Raw genomic sequence first — 22,715 nt, 5'->3', positions numbered from 1 at the left:
ATTGATCAGATGGTGTTGGGTGATAGGTTGGACTTGATGATCTCAAAGGTCTTTTCCAGCCTGGTTAATTCAATTCAATTCAATTCTATTCAATTCAAATCAATTCAATTCAATTCAATTCAATTCAATTCAATTCAATTCAACTCCAATTCCATTCAATTCCACTCCATTCTAGACTGTGCTGGAAGGAACAAATTGATTCCCCATGGTGCTATCTTAGACTAAGAAATTCTGCCACCTCCCTCTTTTCTCCTCTTCTCCTCCAAGGTGGGGTTGGGCTATTTAAAGGGATGCCTCCTTCTGTTTATGCTGCAGGATGAAGAAAGTTAAGGCTGTGTTGTGACAGAGCTCAGCAGAAGCTGAGACTGAGCAAAGATAGAGCAGTTTCAAAGAGGTGCCTCAGCTGACACAGGGTGAATGAGGACACAGGAGTGAGGAGGACTGGCTCTGAATGGCCAAGAAGCAAAGAGAAAGACCTGGGATGGAGGGGAAATGCCAGATGAGTCTGTGTCTTGAACATGCTGAGGCTACCAAGGAAGCTCCTGATTCCAGCAAGGGCACTGGCTACAGAGTGAAAGCTCTTGGCAGCAGCTGGGGGGGAAATGGGAGGAGAAGAGAGATGGAACCCAGCTGTCTCAGATCCTGCAGTTATTGAGTGCTGGAGATTGTGGTGAGACACTCCAGCTGAACCCTCCCTGCTGCACACAGAGAGCTGAGGCATCCACAGATGGTTCCTGAGCTACCAGATCACTAGGAGGGACTGGGCCTGGAGGTCTTGGTGTTTCTTGGGGGTGGTTTTAACCAAGTTGCTCTGCAGATTTAGTTAGTGGTGGAGACTGAGCAGATTGGGCTGACTTAGGATCCTAAACAGGCTCCTCCAGGCTTCAAAGGCTGGTCCTTTACTGGCTGCCAGCCTGAGTGCTCGGGCTGCAGTCACCAGCACTTGGCACCTCTCCCCTGTTTTCCTTAGTCCCTCCAATTGGTGTGACCAAGGTGCTCAGAGGGCTGGAGCACCTCTCCTATGAAGACAGGCTAAAAGAGTTGGGGCTGTTCAGCCTGGAGAAGAGAAGGTTCCAGGGCGACCTTAGAGCAGCCTTCCAGTACCTGAAAGAAACCTGCAGGCAGGCTGGGGAGGGACTGTTCAGAAGGGCCTGTGGGGATAGGATGAGGGGCAGGGGTTTGAAACCGGAGCAGGGGAGATTTGGGTTGGACATCAGGAGGAAGTTCTGCACAGTGAGGATGGTGAAAGGCTGGAACAGGTTGCCCAGGGAGGTGGCTGAGGTCTCATCAAGGTCAGACTTGGTGTGGCCCTGGGCAGCCTGCCCTAGCTGGAGGTGTCCCTGCTGCCTGCAGGGGAGTTGGGCAAGGTGACCTTCGAAGGTCCCTTCCAACCCGGAGCAATCTGTGCTTCTTTGTGACTCTGTGACACGGAAGGCTCCCTTCCAACCCAGTGCCCTCGTCTGCCGGCGGCTCAGGCTCCTCCCCAGCGCAGGGGGAAGCCAGCCCCCGGGGGCTGCCAGGCTCAGCCTGTGCCCACTCTGCAGGTGGGGGACCAGATCCTGGAGGTGAACGGCAGGAGCTTCCTGAGCATCCCCCACGACGAGGCGGTGAAGCTGCTGAAGTCCTCGCGGCACCTGATGATGACGGTGAAGGACATCGGGCGGCTGCCCCACGCCCGCACCACGGTGGACGAGACGCGCTGGATCGCCAGCTCCCAGATCGGGGACAGCCTGCTCGGCTCAGCAGGGTACGAGCTCCTGTGGGCCCACACAGCCACCCGCTGCGGGTGAGGAGGCCAGAAACCACGGCAGCTGCGAGCTCCTCCCTTCCCTGCCTGCCCCCACCCCTCCCCCATCCTTACCCCTTGCCGGGGGGTGCTGCGGGAGGAGAAGCTCAGCAGGAGCCAGCAGTGAGCACTTGCAGCACAGACAGACAGCCAGAGCCTGGGCTGCAGCAAGAGAAGCAGAGCCAGCAGGGCCAGGGAGGGGATTCTGCCCCTCTGCTCCACTCTGCTGAGACCACAGCTGGAGCTCTGGGGCCAGTTCTGGAGCCCCTAGTGCAGAAAGGATCTGGAGGGGCTGGAAGGTGTCCAGAGCAGGGCCAGGAGGCTGAGCAGAGGGCTGGAGCTGCTCTGCCGTGAGGACAGACTGAGGGAGTTGGGGTTGTGCAGTCTGGAGAAGAGAAGGCTCCAAGGAGACCTCATTGTGGCCTTCCAGGATCTGCAGGGGGCTACAGGAAAGCTGGGGAGGGACTTTTGAGGGTGTCAGGGAGGGATAGGACTGGGGGGGATGGAGCAAAACTGGAAATGGGTAGATTGAGATTGGATGTGAGGAAGAAGTTGTCCCCCATGAGGGTGGTGAGAGCCTGGCACAGGTTGCCCAGGGAGGTGGTGGAAGCCTCATCCCTGGAGGTGTTTGCAGCCAGGCTGGATGTGGCTGTGTGAGGTGTCCCTGGCCATGGCAGGGGGATTGGAACTGGGTGATCTTTCAGGTCCCTTCCAACCTGAGCCATTCTATGGTGATTCTGTGATCATCTCTACCCTGTAAGGTGGAGCAGGTCTGGACAACCTGCTGCTGCCCCTTCCCTCCTTTCTCAGACCCAAACCTGCAGGCACAGAGGAGTGTGCAGAGCAGAGCTCGTGCCATGCCTCAGGTGATGAGTGATGGGCATGGGGAGCTCGGTGCTAACTCATCTTCTTCCTCCTCACAGGGCAGTGGGCAACCATGCTGCAGAGGCAACAGCCAGGGTAAGAGATGTCAGCCTTCCTGAGGCCTTGGGAGAAGCTGACCATGCTTCTCTCTCATTCCCATGGGAGGGAGGGCTTTGTACTCCTGGTGATAAAGGGATGCTTGTCTCATGAGCACCACTGGGGTTTAACTGGCTCCAGCCTCTCTCCTCCCCATCTCATGCTGCCATCTGTGGTCCTACAAACAGTGGCATAATGGCAGTGACATAATGGGCAGCCCCTCTCCTGTGCTGCTGGTGGCTCTGTTCTGCAGCACCTCTGGGAATGATCACATTAGTGGGCAAGGGGCAATGATCACACATGGGAGAGGAGCATGGGGAACCCCTCTGCCCTGCAGAGCTGACCATGATGGTGGCTGTCTCTGAGACCTTGACAGATCCTGAGATCTAGACTAGATAGAAGGAAGAAATTGTTGACTCTGAGGGTGGGGAGACCCTGGCCCAGGTTGCCCAGAGAGGTGGGAGGTGCCTCATCCCTGGAACCATTCCAGGTCAGGTTCTCTGGGGCTCTGAGTTGCTCTCACTGCAGATGTCCCTGCTGACTGCAGGGAGCTTGGGCTGGATGAGCTTTAGAGGTCCCTTCCAACCCAAACCATCCCATGCTTGGATGATCTTTCCCACCCCAAAGCAGAGCTGAGCCAGCCCCCTCCAGCACAGGGGCTGGTGGCAGGGCTGCAGGAGCAGCAGCAGCAGGGCCATGCCCAGTGCTGTGACAGCAGCCCTCTGCCAGCCTGTCTTCCCCCAGCACCTCTTTGCAAAGCTCTTCCTTTTAAATGGAAATGAAGCTGTGAGGTGTCACAGGTGGCTGTGGGTGATAAGGGCTTTGCACTGTGTGCTGGCAGAACCAGCCCCAGCCTCAGCTCCCCGCAGTGTCCCCACCATTGTCTGGCTCTGTATCCCTGTGCTGGCTGTGCCTGGGAGGGGGACAGCAAGGACCTCCTCTTTGAAATGCCTCCCAGAGTAAACAGCCTTTCATCTGCAGCCAGACGTGTCTCTCCCTCTGCCTCTTGGTTGCCAGCAGCTCTCTCTTCACCAAGTTCTGCTCCAAGCTTGCAGGGGGGACAGACGTGCTCTGTAGACAGCATGGGAAGCTTGATTCTCTGCTGTGGCCTCAGTTCCTCCAGCTCTGCCAGGGAAATACAACCTGCTAGGAGATCAGGAGCTGCTAAGGGGGCAGCATCCACACTTACAGAGCAGAGCCATGAAGCTGTTTTGTAAGTCCATGGCCCAGGAGATGCCCAGACAAGCAGTGACACTGAGAGAGCAGCCATGCTGTTGGGCCTTTGGGGTCCCTGCCTCCTGCAGGTCTCAGCATCCCCCTCCCAATCCCATGCTCCAGGTTCTGCCCTGCTGGGTGGTGAGGGCAGAGGTGTGAAATGCAGGAGCTCCTCCCCTGCTGGTGGTGAGGGCAGAGGTGTGAAATGCAGGAGCTGCACTGCTGGTGGTGAGGGCAGAGGTGTGAAATGCAGGAGCTCCTCCCCTGCTGGTGGTGAGGGCAGAGGTGTGAAATGCAGGAGCTGCACTGCTGGGTGGAGAGGGCAGAGGTGTGAAATGCAGGAGCTCCTCCCCTGCTGGGTGGTGAGGGCAGAGGTGTGAGATGCAGGAGCTCCACTGCTGGTGGTGAGGGCAGAGGTGTGAAATGCAGGAGCTGCCCTGCTGGGTGGTGAGGGCAGAGGTGTGAAATGCAGGAGCTGCACTGCTGGGTGGTGAGGGCAGAGGTGTGAGATGCAGGAGCTGCACTGCTGGGTGGTGAGGGCAGAGGTGTGAAATGCAGGAGCTGCACTGCTGGGTGGTGAGGGCAGAGGTGTGAAATGCAGGAGCTGCACTGCTGGGTGGTGAGGGCAGAGGTGTGAAATGCAGGAGCTGCACTGCTGGGTGGTGAGGGCAGAGGTGTGAAATGCAGGAGCTCCTCCCCTGCTGGTGGTGAGGGCAGAGGTGTGAAATGCAGGAGCTGCACTGCTGGGTGGTGAGGGCAGAGGTGTGAAATGCAGGAGCTGCACTGCTGGTGGTGAGGGCAGAGGTGTGAGATGCAGGAGCTCCACTGCTGGTGGTGAGGGCAGAGGTGTGAAATGCAGGAGCTGCACTGCTGGTGGTGAGGGCAGAGGTGTGAAATGCAGGAGCTGCACTGCTGGTGGTGAGGGCAGAGGTGTGAAATGCAGGAGCTGCACTGCTGGTGGTGAGGGCAGAGGTGTGAAATGCAGGAGCTGCACTGCTGGGTGGTGAGGGCAGAGGTGTGAAATGCAGGAGCTGCACTGCTGGGTGGTGAGGGCAGAGGTGTGAGATGCAGGAGCTGCACTGCTGGTGGTGAGGGCAGAGGTGTGAAATGCAGGAGCTGCACTGCTGGTGGTGAGGGCAGAGGTGTGAAATGCAGGAGCTGCCCTGCTGGTGGTGAGGGCAGAGGTGTGAAATGCAGGAGCTGCACTGCTGGTGGTGAGGGCAGAAGTGTGAGATGCAGGAGCTGCACTGCTGGGTGGTGAGGGCAGAGGTGTGAAATGCAGGAGCTGCACTGCTGGTGGTGAGGGCAGAGGTGTGAAATGCAGGAGCTGCACTGCTGGTGGTGAGGGCAGAGGTGTGAAATGCAGGAGCTCCTCCCCTGCTGGTGGTGAGGGCAGAGGTGTGAAATGCAGGAGCTGCACTGCTGGTGGTGAGGGCAGAGGTGTGAAATGCAGGAGCTGCCCTGATGGTGGTGAGGGCAGAGGTGTGAAATGCAGGAGCTGCACTGCTGGTGGTGAGGGCAGAGGTGTGAAATGCAGGAGCTCCTCCCCTGCTGGTGGTGAGGGCAGAGGTGTGAAATGCAAGAGCTGACCTGCTGGTGGTGAGGGCAGAGGTGTGAAATGCAAGAGCTGACCTGCTGGTGGTGAGGGCAGAGGTGTGAAGTGCGGGAGCTGCACTGCTGGTGGTGAGGGCAGAGGTGTGAGATGCAGGAGCTGCACTGCTGGGTGGAGAGGGCAGAGGTGTGAAATGCAGGAGCTGCACTGCTGGTGGTGAGGGCAGAGGTGTGAAATGCAGGAGCTGCACTGCTGGTGGTGAGGGCAGAGGTGTGAAATGCAGGAGCTGCACTGCTGGTGGTGAGGGCAGAGGTGTGAAATGCAGGAGCTGCACTGCTGGTGGTGAGGGCAGAGGTGTGAAATGCAGGAGCTGCCCTGATGGTGGTGAGGGCAGAGGTGTGAAATGCAGGAGCTGCACTGCTGGTGGTGAGGGCAGAGGTGTGAAATGCAGGAGCTCCTCCCCTGCTGGTGGTGAGGGCAGAGGTGTGAAATGCAAGAGCTGACCTGCTGGTGGTGAGGGCAGAGGTGTGAAATGCAAGAGCTGACCTGCTGGTGGTGAGGGCAGAGGTGTGAAGTGCGGGAGCTGCACTGCTGGTGGTGAGGGCAGAGGTGTGAGATGCAGGAGCTGCACTGCTGGGTGGAGAGGGCAGAGGTGTGAAATGCAGGAGCTCCTCCCCTGCTGGGTGGTGAGGGCAGAGGTGTGAAATGCAGGAGCTCCTCCCCTGCTGGTGGTGAGGGCAGAGGTGTGAAATGCAAGAGCTGACCTGCTGGTGGTGAGGGCAGAGGTGTGAAATGCAAGAGCTGACCTGCTGGTGGTGAGGGCAGAGGTGTGAAGTGCGGGAGCTGCACTGCTGGTGGTGAGGGCAGAGGTGTGAGATGCAGGAGCTGCACTGCTGGGTGGAGAGGGCAGAGGTGTGAAATGCAGGAGCTGCACTGCTGGTGGTGAGGGCAGAGGTGTGAAATGCAGGAGCTGTACTGCTGGTGGTGAGGGCAGAGGTGTGAAATGCAGGAGCTGCACTGCTGGTGGTGAGGGCAGAGGTGTGAAATGCAGGAGCTGCACTGCTGGTGGTGAGGGCAGAGGTGTGAAATGCAGGAGCTGCCCTGATGGTGGTGAGGGCAGAGGTGTGAAATGCAGGAGCTGCACTGCTGGTGGTGAGGGCAGAGGTGTGAAATGCAGGAGCTCCTCCCCTGCTGGTGGTGAGGGCAGAGGTGTGAAATGCAAGAGCTGACCTGCTGGTGGTGAGGGCAGAGGTGTGAAATGCAAGAGCTGACCTGCTGGTGGTGAGGGCAGAGGTGTGAAGTGCGGGAGCTGCACTGCTGGTGGTGAGGGCAGAGGTGTGAGATGCAGGAGCTGCACTGCTGGGTGGAGAGGGCAGAGGTGTGAAATGCAGGAGCTCCTCCCCTGCTGGGTGGTGAGGGCAGAGGTGTGAAATGCAGGAGCTCCTCCCCTGCTGGTGATGAGGGCAGAGGTGTGAAATGCAGGAGCTGCACTGCTGGGTGGAGAGGGCAGAGGTGTGAAATGCAGGAGCTGCACTGCTGGTGGTGAGGGCAGAGGTGTGAAATGCAGGAGCTGCACTGCTGGGTGGTGAGGGCAGAAGTGTGAGATGCAGGAGCTGCACTGCTGGTGGTGAGGGCAGAGGTGTGAAATGCAGGAGCTGCACTGCTGGTGGTGAGGGCAGAGGTGTGAAATGCAGGAGCTCCTCCCCTGCTGGTGGTGAGGGCAGAGGTGTGAAATGCAGGAGCTGCACTGCTGGTGGTGAGGGCAGAGGTGTGAAATGCAGGAGCTGCACTGCTGGTGGTGAGGGCAGAGGTGTGAAATGAAGGAGCTGCACTGCTGGTGGTGAGGGCAGAGGTGTGAAATGCAGGAGCTGCACTGCTGGTGGTGAGGGCAGAGGTGTGAGATGCAGGAGCTGCACTGCTGGTGGTGAGGGCAGAGGTGTGAGATGCAGGAGCTGCACTGCTGGTGGTGAGGGCAGAGGTGTGAAATGCAGGAGCTGCACTGCTGGTGGTGAGGGCAGAGGTGTGAGATGCAGGAGCTGCCCTGCTGGGTGGTGAGGGCAGAGGTGTGAAATACAGGCAGCTGGGGCAGGTGAGCAGAGCCCAGAGCAAGGAGCTGTCCTGGGTCCTGCCCAGCTCTCCCAGCAGCCAGCTGCCCTGGCTGAAGCTGCCCCCTTGGCACCCCAGGCCCCAGCCCGTGCTCTGTCTCCCCTGCAGCCTGTGTTTTACCGGGGCCTGGCGGGCTCGCAGGTGACCCTGAGCAGCATGGTGAACCAGACCAGGGTGATGCTGGAGGAGCAGGCACGGCACCTGCTCAACGAGCAGGAGAGGGCCACCATGGGCTACTACCTGGATGAGTACAAGGAGGGCAACATCTCCGTGGACGCTCTGGTCATGGCTCTCTTCGAGCTGCTCAACACACACGCTAAGGTGAGGCCCTCCCCACGCCTGGGGACGCTGGGGACCTGGTGGGCTCAGCAGTGCCAGAGTCACAGTGTGGCTCAGGGGCCTCTGAGGTGCTCTGCTCAGGGGTGAGGGTAGGAGGGAAGTGGTTGTCCCCCCAGAACTCAGCATTGCTGTGGCCACAGCTCAAAAGCTGGCTTCAGTTTTGGGCTCCTCACTGTGACATTGAGGGGCTGGAGCAGGGCCAGAGAAGGGCAGCAAAGGTGGGGAAGGGTCTGGTGAGGAGCAGGTCAGGAAACTGGGATTGATCAGTCTGGAGAAGGGGAGGCTGAGGGGAGACCTCATTGCTCTCTGCAGCTCCCTGGAAGGAGGTTGCAGTGAGGTGGGGGTTGGGCTCTTCTCCCTAGTATCAGGTGACAGAACATGAGGAAATGGCCTGGAATTGCACCAGGGGAGGGCTTAGGTTGGAGATCAGGAAAAATTTCTTTGCTGCAAGAGTGGTCAGGGATTGGCACAAGCTGCCCAGGGAGGTGGTGGAGGTTCCATCCCTGGAGGTGTGGCCATGGCACTTGGGGACAGGGTTTAGTGGCCTTGGTGGGATTGGGTTGATGGTTGGACACAAGGATCTTGGAAGGCGCTCCCAACCAAACCAACTGTAAGGTTCTGTGATGTATGACAGCAAGATCCAGCTGCAGGGCATTATGGAGCACACAGGCTGGTGCTCAGTGGCAGAGGAGCTTCTGGTAGAGTTTAGGACCAAACCTCCTTGTGCCTTACCTGCCAGTAGGTCTGCTAACCACTGTGGGAGGATGGGTCTTCAGCTGCCCAGGAATGTGCTCATGCTCCAACCTCTCTCTGGTTGTCTGTCTGCCTGGCCCAGTTCTCACTGCTTTCAGAGGTGCGGGGGGTGATCTCCCCACAAGACCTGGACCGCTTCGACAACCTGGTGCTGAAGAGGGAGATTGAGTCCATGAAGGCCAGGCAGCCCTCGGGGCCCAGCCTCGGCACCGACTCCTACTCCATGATGTCCTACAGTGACACTGTCTCTTCCTCCAGCAGCCACTTCACTGCCACAACTGTCAGCTCAGCCCGGGTAGGTCCCTCCTGGCTCTTCCTTTTGCTTTCAGGCCTTGCTCCTGGCAGCCCTACCCCCTGCCCCCCTCTGCCCTGGAGCACTTCACCCCACACAAAACCCCCAGGAGGTTCCCCCCAGAGCTTTCTGCTTTTCTTCTTGCAGGCTGGTGTGGTATGTAGGTGCACTAAGGGATGCTGTGGCACGTGCTTGCTCTCCCTGTGCCCCTGAGGCTGAGCTGCTGTCCTCTGCAAGTGTCACTTTGTCCCCAGCGAGGGAGGGGGAGGTTGTGCCTCCCTTCCCAGACCTCCACTGTGCAGCGCCAGCTGCATCCACACACAAACCTCAGCGACTGTCCCTGCCACACCATGCCTGCTGCTCCTCACCAGCAATGGCTGTGGCTTGGAAATCACCTCCTCAAAGACTGCCTGTCTGCTCCCCCTCCCAGCAGGGCTCACAGGAGCCAGCCCGGCCGCCTCCTGTCCCTGCCCCCTCGCTGGCACTGAGCAGCAGCGCTCCCACGTCTCTGCCAGGCCTAATTAAGTTATCCTAATCACCTCGGAGCGTGCAGGCACACAGCCCCCAAATTAATTTCCTAGCCATAAAATGCCTTTCATCACAAATGCATTAACAACCCTGCAAATTAAAGCCCTCATGAAGAGGAGGGATGGCAAAGAACCTGCTGCTGCTTCGGCAGCGAGAGAACCCAGCCCACGGCCGGGGCCGGCTGGGCTGCGCTGCAGGGAGCCAACAATGGGCAGAGGGGAAGCCTCTCCCGGGGCTCTGCCTGCCTGCACAGCCTGGGCCAGCCTCCCAAGAGGCCTCAGAGGCTTGCAGGGCATCAGAGCTGTGGTTCTGTCCTGCAGCCATCACCGGTACCCGCTGGAAAGCCATCTGCTCTGTTCAGGGTGGATTGCGGTGAGATCCCTTCTGGGTCAGGAGAAACCAAGAGAGTTTTGGGCTGCTCTCCGAAGGTCTGCTGGGAAAATCTTCCCAAAGGGCTGACAGAGGTCTGCCAGGTCTGCTGTGCTGACCCTGACTCTGTTCCCATGCTATCCCAGTGCCTGGGGCTTTGGCTGTGCTCTGTTCTCCCTGCTGCTCCACCACACCACTTGCCCGGTGTGGCTGCTTGGCTCCGGGTGTGAGCCAGGGCCCAGTCCCACCTGCCACCCACCCAGAGCTTGGGGACAGAGACCAGAGTGCTGCTGTGGCACAGAGAAGTGTGGGCACCACTCTGGTCAGAGCTTACTTCAAGAGCATGTGTCCCTCAGTCATGCTGCAGGCCCTCCTTGGCAGTGTGGCACCTCTTGGCGTGGGTGTGAGGGCATGCAGCCCTCTGAGCTCTGCCTGGGGCAGACTGTCACCACTGCCTGCTACAACTGCCAAGCACTGGCTCATGGTGGGTGGGAGCTTATCTCAGCTAGCAGGTGAAAGAGAAGAGGGACAGAGCTCCCCAGACTGCTTCCTCTGCTCCAAGGCCCTGCTGCTGTTGCCCTCCCCAGCCCCTCTCGCAGCGGGGGCTCATCCCAGCCCTCCCACTCAGGGCTGGGTGCAGCTGGGCTCTGCAGGGTGGGCTCTGGGGGGAGGCAGGGCAGGCTGTGCTGGGATTTGCTCATCTCTTTGCATCCTCCCTGATGTTTTGTGCTGGCTTTGACGCCGTCCCGGTCTGCTTGTGCCCTGGCACGGCCCCAGGAGCGACTCTTGTGGCTGATAGACCTGATGGAGGTAGGGGCTGGCGGGGCCGGGCGCTCGAGTGCTGTGGTTGCCTTGGCAGAGGGCTTGGAGTGTGCCTGGGGTGGGAGCAGGGGACAGGCTGCCTGGCCACTCAGCCACTCAACAGCCACCTCCTCTCACTCACCTTTCCTCCCCCTGAGGCTCCTCTGAGCCATTCCAGAGCCCCTTTTCCCCAGCAGGGCTGCAGTCCTTGGTGCTGCACTGCAGACAAGGCTCAGCTTGAACCCAGCCCAGCTGGTTGCAGCATCCTGCTGGCACTGAAGCTGCTTTTAGAAGGACCAGCAGCGTTGGTGCCTGATGGACCCCAGCCTACCCTTCCTGCCCTGCTGCCTGCTCTGCCTGCTGCTGTGCTGTGCTGTGCTGTCCTGCTGTGTGGGCACCCTGGCTAAATACCAGTAGGTTGGGCACATCCCAGCAGTCATCCTCAGGGGTGGAGGAGGATTTTTCCTTACAGGCCTTGGCTCTGCAAAAAAAATCTGTGCTGCAGTGCAGGAGAGGTTGGTTTAGGTTGGGTGCTAGGAGAAATTCCTTCGCTGAAACAGTGCTCAGGCACTGGGACAGCCTGCCCAGGGAGGTGCAGGAGTCACCATCCCTGGAGGTGTTCAAGAAACCTGTGGCCATGGCACAGACCTCTCTGGCTTTGGGGGCTCTTGAGAGTGATGCAATGACACCCATGAACAAGAGGCCACAGTCTCAAGCTGTGCCAGGGAAAGTTTAGGCTGGAGGTGAGGAGAAAGTTCTTCCCAGAGAGAGTTGTTAGCCATTGGAATGTGCTGCCCAGGGAGTGGTGGAGTCTCCATCCCTGGAGGTGTACAGGAGGGGATTGGATGTGGCACTTGGAGCCATGGTTTAGTTGTCAGAAGGTGTTGGGTGATAGGTTGGACGGAATGATCTCTGAGGTCTCTTCCAACCTTATTGATTCTCTATGTGGTGGCTTCACTTTGTTTCTATCCTCCTATCTCTAACCCCAGTGGCTCCCCCAGCCCTGCAGATGCATTGTGGGGAGAAGGGAAGGGAAGGGAAGGGAAGGGAAGGGAAGGGAAGGGAAGGGAAGGGAAGGGAAGGGAAGGGAAGGGAAGGGAAGGGAAGGGAAGGGAAGGGAAGGGAAGGGAAGGGAAGGGAAGGGAAGGGAAGGGAAGGGAAGGGAAGGGGAAAGCTGAGCTTATTGTCAGACTGGTGCAGTGGTTCAAGAGCTAAACCCTGCAGGAATCAGGCTGAGTGACTGTGCAGAGCTCTCATTAGGAGTAGCTGGGAAATGAGGGGCTCGTGTGGAATGATGAGGTTAATTGGAGGTTGGGTTGGGTTCCCCAGGGAGGTGACAGTTTCTTCACCACTTAATCTGTGAGTGGAAACCAGCTGCCTGTCTGAAGGAAGCTCTCCAGCTGCACCACTCCTGCTGTGGGCTCTGTGCAAGGATAGAAGTTTTCCAGCTGCACCCTGCAGAGGGGCTGGGAGGGTCTCCCTTTCTAGAAGCACCTGGCTGGGGTGAAGGAGCAGGGAGGGAGTGGGAGGCAGCAGCCTGCCCAAGAAACAGTCCTTTGCTTCTTTCCAGAGCAGTGGCACCTGGCTTTCAAGGAAAATCCAGGAGAGCAGAGTCTCAAAGCAGCCAATTCCTGAAAGCAAATGTGCTCAGCTTTAAAAGCCATTACACTTTATAGCCCAGAGCAATTGCTCTGTAATTGCTTTTGCCCCCCAAAGCCCTAAGCTTGGGGAAAGGCAAATCTCCTGCTTGCACACTTCAGCAGAGCCTGAAGATGATGAGCAGTGCTAATGTCCCTGGCTGCTCCCGAGGTGCTGGGGAGGCAGGATGAGGGCTGGGCTGGCAGGGGGGGCACGGGGAGCAGCTGGCTCTGCCTACCCACCATGTGCCAGGAGGCTTCAAGTCTCAGGGCAAAGTGTTCCTAGGACACAGCCTGTGGTGTGCTCTGGGGTGGGCTTGGTGGGCACAGAGGAGTGGGGGAGGTGACACAGGCAGGCTTTAGGGGGCTGTCAGGCAGAGTCTGCTCTTTTCAATAGCAGCATGACTCCATTTGCCTTGGAGTTTCCTTCTCCAGACTTGCAAGGCCCATCTGGATGTGCACCTGTGTGACCTGCCCTAAGCGATCCTGCTCTGGCAGGGGTTGGACTCGGTGACCTCCAGAGGTCCCTTCCAACCCCTACCATGCTGTGGTTCTGTGGCAGCAGCCTGCTCCCAGGTGTACCACAGGGGTCTGGGCCTCATGAGCTTGCCCAGGATTCAGTGACCACCTAGAGACAGGTTGAGGCTGGCCAGAGGTAGGGAGGAGAGTGAAGAGCTAGGGACACAGCTGGGATCCTCCCAAACATGGCCAGGCTGGTGCTGGAATGCTACCATGTCCTCCTTGGCTCTGCTCCTTGTGCTGCTCCATTTGGTTGGGTTAAAGGCCCTGGGCAGCATCTGGAACTGTGCTGGAGCAAGGGAGGGTGACACTTGGGCAGCCTTCTGGAGAGCAGCTCTCTTGTTAGAGGACAGGAGAGCAAAAGGAGGGGGGCTGGTGGCTGAGTGCACTGGTGCAGTGTGGTGCCAGCATCTCTGCTGCTCAGCATCCCCCAGGGACACGATGGCACTCGAGCTTTTGGGCTCACTGGTGACTAAATCAGACCTGGAGACCTGTTGCTGGTGCATGCACAGCCCAGAGCAGTTCCTGGGCACCTGAATCAATGTGAAAGCTTTTGAAACAGGCCTGCCTGCCTCTTCCCCCAGCCTCAGACACCTGCTGTCACTCTATCCTTCCTGCCACACTTGGCTTTGCACAGTGGCCCTTCAGCTCTGACTGAAGCCTGATCTCTCTGTGGCTTCTGCCATCAGTTTCAGCCAAACCTTTCCTCTGCCCCTGGCCTGGCTGCTTGGTCAGGAACCCAAGGTGTGGGTGTGGGGGGCTCTTTCTCTTCCAAAAGCCTTTGCACTGGGTTAATTGCTGATGGAGCCACCCTCATGCTCTCCCTGAGCAAAGCAACTCCTTCAGTGCTCATTCTCCAGAGTTCCTTTCTGAAGCCATGGAGATAAAAGCTCTTTCCATCAATGTTTTTGCTGCTTCTCTAATGCTCTTAATTGTCTCCCATGTCTATTTTTGGGATGCTGGCATCTTCCAGGCACAGCAGCAGCCTCCAGCAGATGGGGGAGATGCAGATGCAGCAGCAGCTCAGCTAATGGCTTGTTTACCCTGCAATAAATAACAGGCAGTGCAACACAAACTGTACCCTGCCCATTCCAGCACAAACATCCCTGCTCAGGAGGGAAGTGAAGCACATCCTTTTTCTGAGCCACAGCAGCACCTCTCCAGGTCAGGAGCTCCTGTGGCATGGAGATGCTGAGCCTGGCTTTGCTCTTACAGGGCCTTGCAGGAGATGCAGTCAGAGCTGGGGCTGGGTGGTGGGTTGAACTTTCCCACCCCCCAGCATTAAATTTGCCAGCCCAGCTCAGTTGGAAGCCAGTGAAAGCTTTGTTTACAAGCAAAACCTGCACTCTCCAGGGGAATGGAATGGATGTGTACAGAATAGGCAGGACTTGCACTGTTTACAGACACTTACAATCAATAAACAGCAGAGGAAGCCTCCTGGTCAAAGACCAGGGGAAGCTACTAGCTTCTCCCCCTCTGCTTCCCCCTTACCTCCCTGTACAAAAGGGACAAGAGACAGCAGCAGAGAAGCTAATACCAAAACAATGCAGCCAAGGTCAAACAGAAGCAAGTTGGTTTCTCTCCAGAGTGAAGAAGCAAGAAGAGAAGGAAATTGGTTTGGGACAACTGGGCTGCATTCAGAGGAGTGTGGCCAGCAGAGCCAGGGAGGTTCTCCTCCCCCTCTACTCTGCCCTGCAGAGACCACATCTTGAGTACTGTGTTCAGTTCTGGGCTCCCCAGTTCAAGGGGGACAGGGATCTGCTGGAGAGGGTCCAGCAGAGGGCTACCAGGATGATGAAGGGTCTGGAGCACTGCCTGGTGAGGAGAGGCTGAGAGCCCTGGGGCTGGTCAGTCTGGAAAAGAGAAGTCTGAGAGGGGAATTAATAAATGTTGATAAATATCTGAGGGCTGGGGGTCAGGAGGGAGGGCACAGGCTCTGCTCACTTGCTCCCTGGGATAGGACAAGGAGCAATGGATGTAAACTGCAGCACAGGTTCCACCTCACCACAAGGGAGGAACAGGGATCTGCTGGAGAGGGTCCAAGGGAGGGCTTCCAGGATGCTGAAGGGACTGCAGCACTGCCCTGTGAGGAGAGGCTGAGAGCCCTGGGGCTGTTCAGTCTGGAGAGGAGAAGGCTGAAAGGGATCTGATCAATGTGTTTCAATAGCTGAGGGCTGGGGGTCAGGAAGGGAGTGACAGGGACAGGCTCTGCTCACTTGTGCCCTGGGATAGGCCAAGGGGCAATGGATGGAAACTCCAGCACAGGAGGTTCCACCTCAACATGAGGAGGAACTTCTTCACTGTGAGGGTCACAGAGCACTGGAGCAGGCTGCCCAGAGAGGTTGTGGAGTCTCCTTCTGTGGAGCCTTTCCAGCCCCATCTGGATGTGTTCCTGAGTGACCTGTGCTGAATTCTGTGCTCCTGCTCTGGCAGGGGGGTTGGACTTGGTGATCTCCAAAGGTCCCTTCCAACCCCTGACATCCTGTGAGCCTGTGAACTCCTTTTAGTCCCTTCTCTCTCCCACTGGTCTTGTTTAGGAGTATCTTTAGTTTCCTTTCACACCCACTGGTGATTTATTTGCATTTTACTACTTTCTGTTCAAGATCTGTGCAAAACTTTCAAAGGCATAGCCTACAACTACCACACAGCAGCCAGAGCATCCCTCAGGAGAGGGCTGGCTGCCTCCCTGGGGCAAAGCCAGCAGCAGAGCCAAGGTCTGGGCCTAGACTCAGGACCAGCTGGGTTCAGCCCCATCCAGTGCCAGGGCAGAGCTCCACAGCCAGCCTCCAGCACCTGCCCCCAGTTCTGCTGTCCCTGCTGTTACTTAGCCGAGGTGCCTGCTTGCTCTGCTCCACTGCATCCGTGCCCTCTTCCTCTCCTTGGGCTCATCCTGATTGACAGCCACCCCTACACAAGCAGACTGACAGGTTCCTGAAGCTGTTCTTGATTCCTGGAGCTGTGCTGTGCTCAAAGTGTGTTGTGACATTTTCCAATGGCATTTTGACTTGTGGAGGGACAGCAGTGGCAGCAGCTTCTGTCTGCATCTGAGGCTGCCTGCTCTGCAGCCAGGGAAGAAGGAAGGGGAAAGAAAAGAGGGGAGAAAGAGGAAGGCAATCCTTTGAGCAGTGCCTGTTGTGACAGGACAAGGGGTGATGGTTTGAAACTAAAAGAAAGAGGTTCACCCTAGACATAAGAAAGAAATGTTTGACACTGAGGGTGGTGAGAGCCTGGCCCTGGTTGCTCAGAGAGGTGGGAGCTGCCCCATCCCTGGAACCATCCCAGGTCAGGTTGTTTGGGGCTCTGAGCAACCTGCTTGAGCTGCAGATGTCCCTGCTGGCTGCAGGGGGGCTGGACTGGAGGACCTTCCAAGGTCCAACCCAAACCATCCTGAGTCTATAAAACGTTAAACTTTTTCATTGCCCTTCCCCCAGGAAAGATCCAGGTATTGAACCTGCAGCCTGCAGAAGTGGTTCTTCCCCTGCCAGTTAAAGAGGAGGAACTGAGATTTGAGGTATTACCCTGCTGGGTCAGGCTCACAGCATGCTTTGAGCACACTCCTTAGCTTAGGAGAGTCACTTTCCCAGCAGAGTTTCCTTTGCTTTTGACCTGTAAGCCTCTAGGGAACCTCCCAGGAACCCCAACACCTGTGGGTGAAAGGACTGACCTCGTGGGGTGGGGTGGGGGGGAGGGGCTGGACAATATCCTGCATCACTCTGCATGTTCCCTGGTGTGCTGGCACTGTGGTGGTTTCTCCTTGCTGCTGTGACCTGAGTTTCTTTTCCTCCTTTGCCCCCATCAGAACACGTCAGAAATGGAGGGAGGTGGAGACAGCCACCAAAGTAGCATCAACACCCTGCCAGACATCTCCCTGGTAAGACACTGCGCCGTGCTGCTGCCTCTGGGGTGGCAGCTGGAGGCAAACTGATGATGCCAAGTCTTGCCTCGGCTTCTGCAGCTCTCTGCCACCTCAGCTGCCCGTGGATGTCACTGCAGTCGCTGGAGGGAATTCATCAGAGCAGTTAGGAGGGGAGGGCTCTGGCTGGGAGCAGAAGCAGAGCAGAAATTGGGCAGTTTGTCCTCTGACTGTCCTCATTTGTGAGTCATCTTCTCGTTGCCAATCAGGTCAGAGAGGTGCTGGAGTGCAAATCAGCTGATTTCTGTCCTGCTCACTGCCAGCAGGCAGCTGCAAGGGGCTGTGTGCCTGGGGAAGGTCTCAGAGCTGCTGAGCACGGCGTCCTAAAGGCTTCTGTTCTCGCTCTGGCAGGACGACCTCTCCTCCTTCCCAGATGAACCTCCCAACTTCAAGCCTCCACCTCCTCCTGCAGCGGCTCAGATGCTGGACCCCTCTGCTGCCCAGCACAGGAACGCAGGGAGAGAGAAACCCAAGCGCCCCTCCTCCGAGTCCTCCCAGTCAGGCCTCTTCTTCGTGGCCCCCCGAAACCCCACGCCCCCTCCCGGCCAGCCCGAGAAGGACACGCTCAGCGTGGCGTCCACCGCCACCGCCTCCACCGAGGAGTCAGCCCCCAGCGCTATCTATGCCACCATCTCCCCAGCCCCACACGGCTCCAGGAGGCAAATGGATGCCCAGCTCTCCTTGGTCAGCCAACACCCCATCGGGCCCTTCCCCAGGGTCCAGTCCCCGACCAGGTTGAAGACCCCGTCCCCGGACGGCCCTGCGGCCGGGGGGCTTCAGAGCCCTCCTTCGCCGTCCCCTCCGCCTCCCCCGTCCCACCCTGCGCCCCCTCCACCCGACAAGGGCAGCCCCCAGGCCGTGGCCAACCAGCACTTCATCATGGTGGAGGTGCACCAGCCCAACAGTGAGCCTGACGTCAACGAAGTGAGGCCCCTGCCCCAGGCCAGAGGTGGGTGTGCTGTCAGCAGCCTTGGGCTGAAACAAACCCCTCCATGGGGTGCAAGAAATCCCTCCATGGGGTGCAACAAACCCCTCCATGGGGGGCAACAAACCCCTCCATGGGGTGAAAGCAAACCCCTCCATGGGGTGCAACAAACCCTCCCATGGGGTGAAAACAAACCCCTCCATGGAGTGAAACCCCTCCATGGGGTGCAACAAACCCCTCCATGGGCTGAAACAAACCCCTCCATGGGGTGAAACAAATGCCTCCATGGGGTGAAACAAACCCCTCCATGGAGTGAAAACAAACCCCTCCATGGGGTGCAACAAACCCCTCCATGGGGTGCAACAAACCCCTCCATGGGGTGAAAACAAACCCCTCCATGGGCTGAAACAAACCCCTCCATGGAGTGAAAACAAACCCCTCCATGGGCTGAAACAAACCCCTCCATGGGGTGAAACAAACCCCTCCATGGGGTGAAGACAAACCCCTCCATGGGCTGAAACAAACCCCTCCATGGGGTGAAAACAAACCCCTCCATGGGGTGAAACAAACCCCTCCATGGAGTGAAAACCCTCCATGGGGTGAAACAAACCCCTCCATGGGGTGAAACAAGCCCCTCCATGGGGTGCAACAAACCCCTCCATGGGGTGCAACAAACCCCTCCATGGGGTGCAACAAACCCCTCCATGGGGTGCAACAAACCCCTCCATGGGGTGGTCCTCAAGACATTCATAGAATCAATAAGGTTGGAAAAGACCTCAGAGATCATCAAGTCCAACCTGTCACCCAACACCTCCTAACAACTAAACCATGGCTCCAAGTGCCACATGCAAGCCCCTCTTGAACACCTCCAGGGATGGGGACTCCACCACCATCCTGGGCAGCACATTCCAGTGGCCAATCTCTCTCTCTGGGAAGAACTTCTTCCTAACGTCCAGCCTAAACCTCCCCTGGCACAGCTTGAGACTGTGTCCTCTTGTTCTGGTGCTGCTTGCCTGGGAGAAGAGACCAACCCCCACCTGGCTACAACCTCCCTTCAGGGAGTTGGAGAGAGCAAGAAGGTCTCCCCTGAGCCTCCTCTTCTCCAGGCTAAGCAACCCCAGCTCCCTCAGCCTCTCCTCACAGGGCTGTGCTCCAGACCCCTCCCCAGCCTTGTTGCCCTTCTCTGGACACCTTCAAGAGTCTCAATGTCCTTCTTAAACTGAGGGGGACAGAACTGGACACAGGACTCAAGGTGTGGCCTAACCAGTGCTGAGCACAGAGCACAATGACTTCCCTGCTCCTGCTGGCCACACTGTTGCTGATGCAGGCCAGGATGCCCTTGGCCTTCTTGGCCCCCTGGGCACACTGCTGGCTGGCACACTGGGCACAATGACTTCCCTGCTCCTGCTGGCCACACTGTTCCTGCTGCAGGAGACCCAGGTGAAGAGACAGATCTTGGAGCAGGAACTGGGAGGGATGTGAGAGGCATGCACAGATCTGCAGGTCCTTGTCTAAGTGCAAGGCTTGCTTGCAGGATTTAGGTTGGATATTAGGAAATGTTTCTTTGCTGCAAGAGTGGTCAGGGATTGGCACAGGCTGCCCAGGGAGGTGGTGGAGTCCCCATCCCTGGAGGTGCTCAAGAAACCTGTGGCCATGGCACTTGGGGACAGGGTTTGGTGGCCATGGTGGTGTTGGGTTGAGGGTTGGACTGGATGATCTTAGGGGGGATTTTCCAACCCCCAAAATTCTGTGTGGGCTGGCAGCTCCTGCCAGGGAGGAGTTGTGGGGATAACACTGGTGCCATCGTGGCTCAAACTCCAGGTCAGAGGAGCAGGGTAAAAGCCACACAGCCTGGATGGGGGCAGCCATGTGCTGCTCTGTGGTGGCTACGTGTTGGGTTAGCTTTTCTTCCCAGATGAATTTTCTGTTGCAGAAAACAGCTTGATGGCATCACAGCCAAAAAAAACAACCACCCCTACAACCAATAAATGAAAGTCCAGGCCCCACAGAAAGCCCTCCTGAGGCTGCCAAAGTGTTAGCAGCAGCCGTGGTGTTAATCTCCAAGTCAAAGCCTACTCAGCCCTGGGCTTTGACGGCTCTGGAGGAGCTGTGCAGTTACACAGCCAGCTCCCCATCAGCTCCCAGCATGCTCCTCCAAGCCTCTCTGGTTTTCCAGTGCAATCTGGGCTGACCTTTTCTTGAAGACCAAGCTCTGGGAGGCACTTGATTGCAGCTTCTCTCCTGTGTGGGCTTTGCTCCCTCAGTTAATAACTTCTACTTCCAGTGGAGGTTTAAAAGGGGGAAGGGGGGGGGAAAGAAGCAGTTCTGGGATTTTTCCATCGAATCTAGATTTCGGGGGAGGGCAAAAAGTCTAATTGTGCCCAGACTGAGCTTTGGGGTTAGGTTTATCCTGAGCATCTCTCTGGTAAAAGAAAGGGACGTGAGGGAGGAGCGTGGTGGGCTGCACAGGTCCCCTCAGCACATGGCTGGGGTTCAGCCAGAGAGGGAGAGGTGCTGCTGGAGCCCTGAGGGTGCCCAGGAGGGTGCTTCTGGTGAGATTCTTTGAGGTGGGGGTACCCACAGCGTCCCCCAGCCCCTGTGAACCCCTCGGTCTGCGTCGGTGCTCCGTGGGACGCGATGCGAGCGGCGTTGGCGCCCTCTAGTGGCACTGCCCTGCCACTGCCACCAGTGCAGGAATGGGCTGGTGGGTGAGGGGCCGCAGGTGAGTGAGGGTCCGCGGATGGGTGAGGGGCCGCCGGCACCGAGGGAAGATCAGATCCTGCCCGAGCAGTGCGACCACAGCTCCTCCAAGCTCCAGAGCCCCCCAGCCCCTCAGCCGTTGTTCCTGACGCTCATTTCCAGAGGCAGTCCCCATCCACATGCAGAATCTTCAGCCTCAAACGGGACAAAGCTCCTTCCTGGTAGCTCCCCAGTGCTTGGGTCCATCCCCATCTCCTCCCAGCCCCTGCTGCTGAGCATGAGCTGGTTCCAACTAGCCTCCATCACAATCTCTGAGCTCCTCATCACTGTCTCCCTCTATCCCAGTCTGGGATCTGGGTTGGATCCTAGACCTGGATTTGAGGCTACTTGTACCTTGATGCTCCTTGTGTACAGCTCTGCTCCTCAGGAGGGGTCAGCTTGGGAACCACCCCACTCTAAAGTCCAGGTCTGAGTCCCAGGGTTCCTGCCCAGCCCTGGGAGTGGGTGAGATAAAGAGGGGAGCTTCAGACTAGGTGTGAGGAAGAGGTTTGTTACAATGAGAGTGGCAAGACCCTCGTCCCAGATTGCCCAGAGGGGTGAGGAACGCCCCATCCCTGGAACCATTCCGGGTCAGGTTTGGGGCTCTGGGCAGCCTGCTTTAGCCAAAGCTGTCCCTGCTGACTGCAGGGGAGGTTGGACTGGATGACCTTTACAGAGGTCCCTTCCAAGCCAAACCGTCCGTGGTTCTGTGCCCTGCCTCTGGCCGGGGGGCGCTGGGCTGGCCGCAGGGCCGCGCTGCCAAGCTCTAACAGCCCTGCTGCTCTCTCCCCAGCCTCCACGCTCTCCCAGCTGTCGGACAGCGGGCAGACCCTCAGCGAGGACAGCGGGGTGGACATCGGGGAGGTCGAGATGGGCGGCAAGGACAAGAGCCGGCAGCCGGTCCCGGGGAAAGGCCGAAGCCTCAAGGAGGCCACGAGGAGCGAGGGGGTGGCAGAAGGGGCCGCCAAGCCGGTGAGGCTGGGTGCCCAGGGGCCTCGGGGCGCTGCCTTTCCTGGGTGGTGGGCACCAGGGGCCGCCAAAGGGCAGTGGTGCTCCCCAGTGCTGGTTCTGCTCCCTCTGCCTGGGGCAGCAACCGTCCTTCTGCGCTCTGATGGGTTCTTTGTTCTCATGATTCACTAGCTGTGGAGAAGGGAGCCAGGAGCTGTGAGAGGGGCACTGTAAGGCTGATACATCCCATCCCGAGTAGATCTGGTCCTTCCCAGCTCCAGCAAACAGCTGCCTGGGACATAGCAGAGTCCCTGGCTCTGAGAGGACTCCCACAGGGCACAAATGTCCTGTGAGTAAAGTCACCCAGAGGGAAGGTGGCACCAGGCATCAGAAGTAAATTGGAGGGTTCCTAATGGGGCATAGCCAGGCAGTTGGAGAGCACCCCTGCTCCTTTCCCTTTGCCCTGCCTGACCTGCACACAGCTGGGATGTCAGGAGTCAGTGTGTCTGTCCCCCTCCCATGCAAGCCTGCCATGGGCCCCTGGCTAAGGGGGCACGGCAGGCAAACAGTGCCTGGCCTCCTTTGGCAGCGCTGCCATCTCCTCTCCCCACAGCCAGGGCTCCTGGAGCCCACATCCTGTCTGATCCGAGTGTCCAAGAGTGCACCCACCTTGGGGATCGCCATCGAGGGGGGAGCGAACACGCGGCAGCCGCTGCCCCGCATCGTCACCATCCAGGTAGGGCAGGCTGGGGGGAGAGGGAAGAATTCCATGCATGTCCCATCCCTCTCCTCCCTGGACAGGAAAAAAAGGGCTAGGGAAGAGCCCTTCATCCCCAAGAGGAATATGGGGGATTTTCCTCCTCCTCCTCCTCCTCGAGCCCTGCATCTCCCCAGGTAGCAGAGACATCCTTGTGCTCTTGGAGGTGGAGGTTGCTGAAGGTCACAGCCATGTGCCATGGATTGATCCCACACCCATCCCAAGGGGATCCCAGCAGCCCCAAAAGCTTGGCTGGTGTCTCCAGATGTCTGGAAGACCGGGCAAGGGGGAAGTGGCGGATGATATCCGAGGAGCTGAGCCCTCAGGAGCTGTCTCCACCACCACCACTTCGCCTGCTGTTTACTTGGGGCCAAATCGAAGTTATTTAGAGGTGGGGGGGGGAAGAGAGAAACAGAGTTGGTTGGGTTTGGTCACTCCAGCTGCTGCTAAGCTGCAGGAGGATGCAGGAGGGAAGGCAAATTCATCCCCACTCTCCCCCCACAACCATGAAATGTTTCGTTGCCATCCTGTTCACCCTGACCTGGCGGACGCCAGGTCAGGGTGAACAGGATGGCA

At 58.1% G+C, this 22,715-nt stretch overlaps 1 protein-coding gene across 5 annotated transcripts in view; it reads left to right on the top strand.

The window, feature by feature from the left end:
* Positions 1–22,715, top strand: part of WHRN (whirlin) — a 77,085-nt gene that overhangs the window by 53,482 nt on the left and 888 nt on the right. The window contains exons 4-12 of one of the 5 annotated variants that reach the window (XM_068168986.1): positions 1,545–1,747; positions 2,710–2,746; positions 7,728–7,940; positions 8,794–9,006; positions 10,678–10,710; positions 16,657–16,728; positions 17,122–17,719; positions 21,228–21,406; positions 21,996–22,118. In XM_068168986.1, the coding sequence (XP_068025087.1) occupies positions 1,545–1,747; positions 2,710–2,746; positions 7,728–7,940; positions 8,794–9,006; positions 10,678–10,710; positions 16,657–16,728; positions 17,122–17,719; positions 21,228–21,406; positions 21,996–22,118 (1,671 nt within the window). Of the gene's footprint in view, positions 1–1,544; positions 1,787–2,709; positions 2,747–7,727; positions 7,941–8,793; positions 9,007–10,677; positions 10,711–16,656; positions 16,729–17,121; positions 17,720–21,227; positions 21,407–21,995; positions 22,119–22,715 lie in introns of all 5 variants that reach the window. The other 4 variants (XM_068168984.1, XM_068168987.1, XM_068168985.1 and 1 more) reach the window with 4 other exon arrangements.

This window comes from Melanerpes formicivorus, unplaced genomic scaffold (assembly GCF_026170545.1).
Source record: "Melanerpes formicivorus ecotype bairdi unplaced genomic scaffold, bMelFor1.0.p_v2 SCAF_162, whole genome shotgun sequence".
NCBI classification, from domain to species: Eukaryota; Metazoa; Chordata; class Aves; order Piciformes; family Picidae; genus Melanerpes; species Melanerpes formicivorus.
The sequence above is the reverse complement of the archived record's forward strand: the minus strand, read 5'-3'. Positions and strand labels throughout refer to the sequence as shown.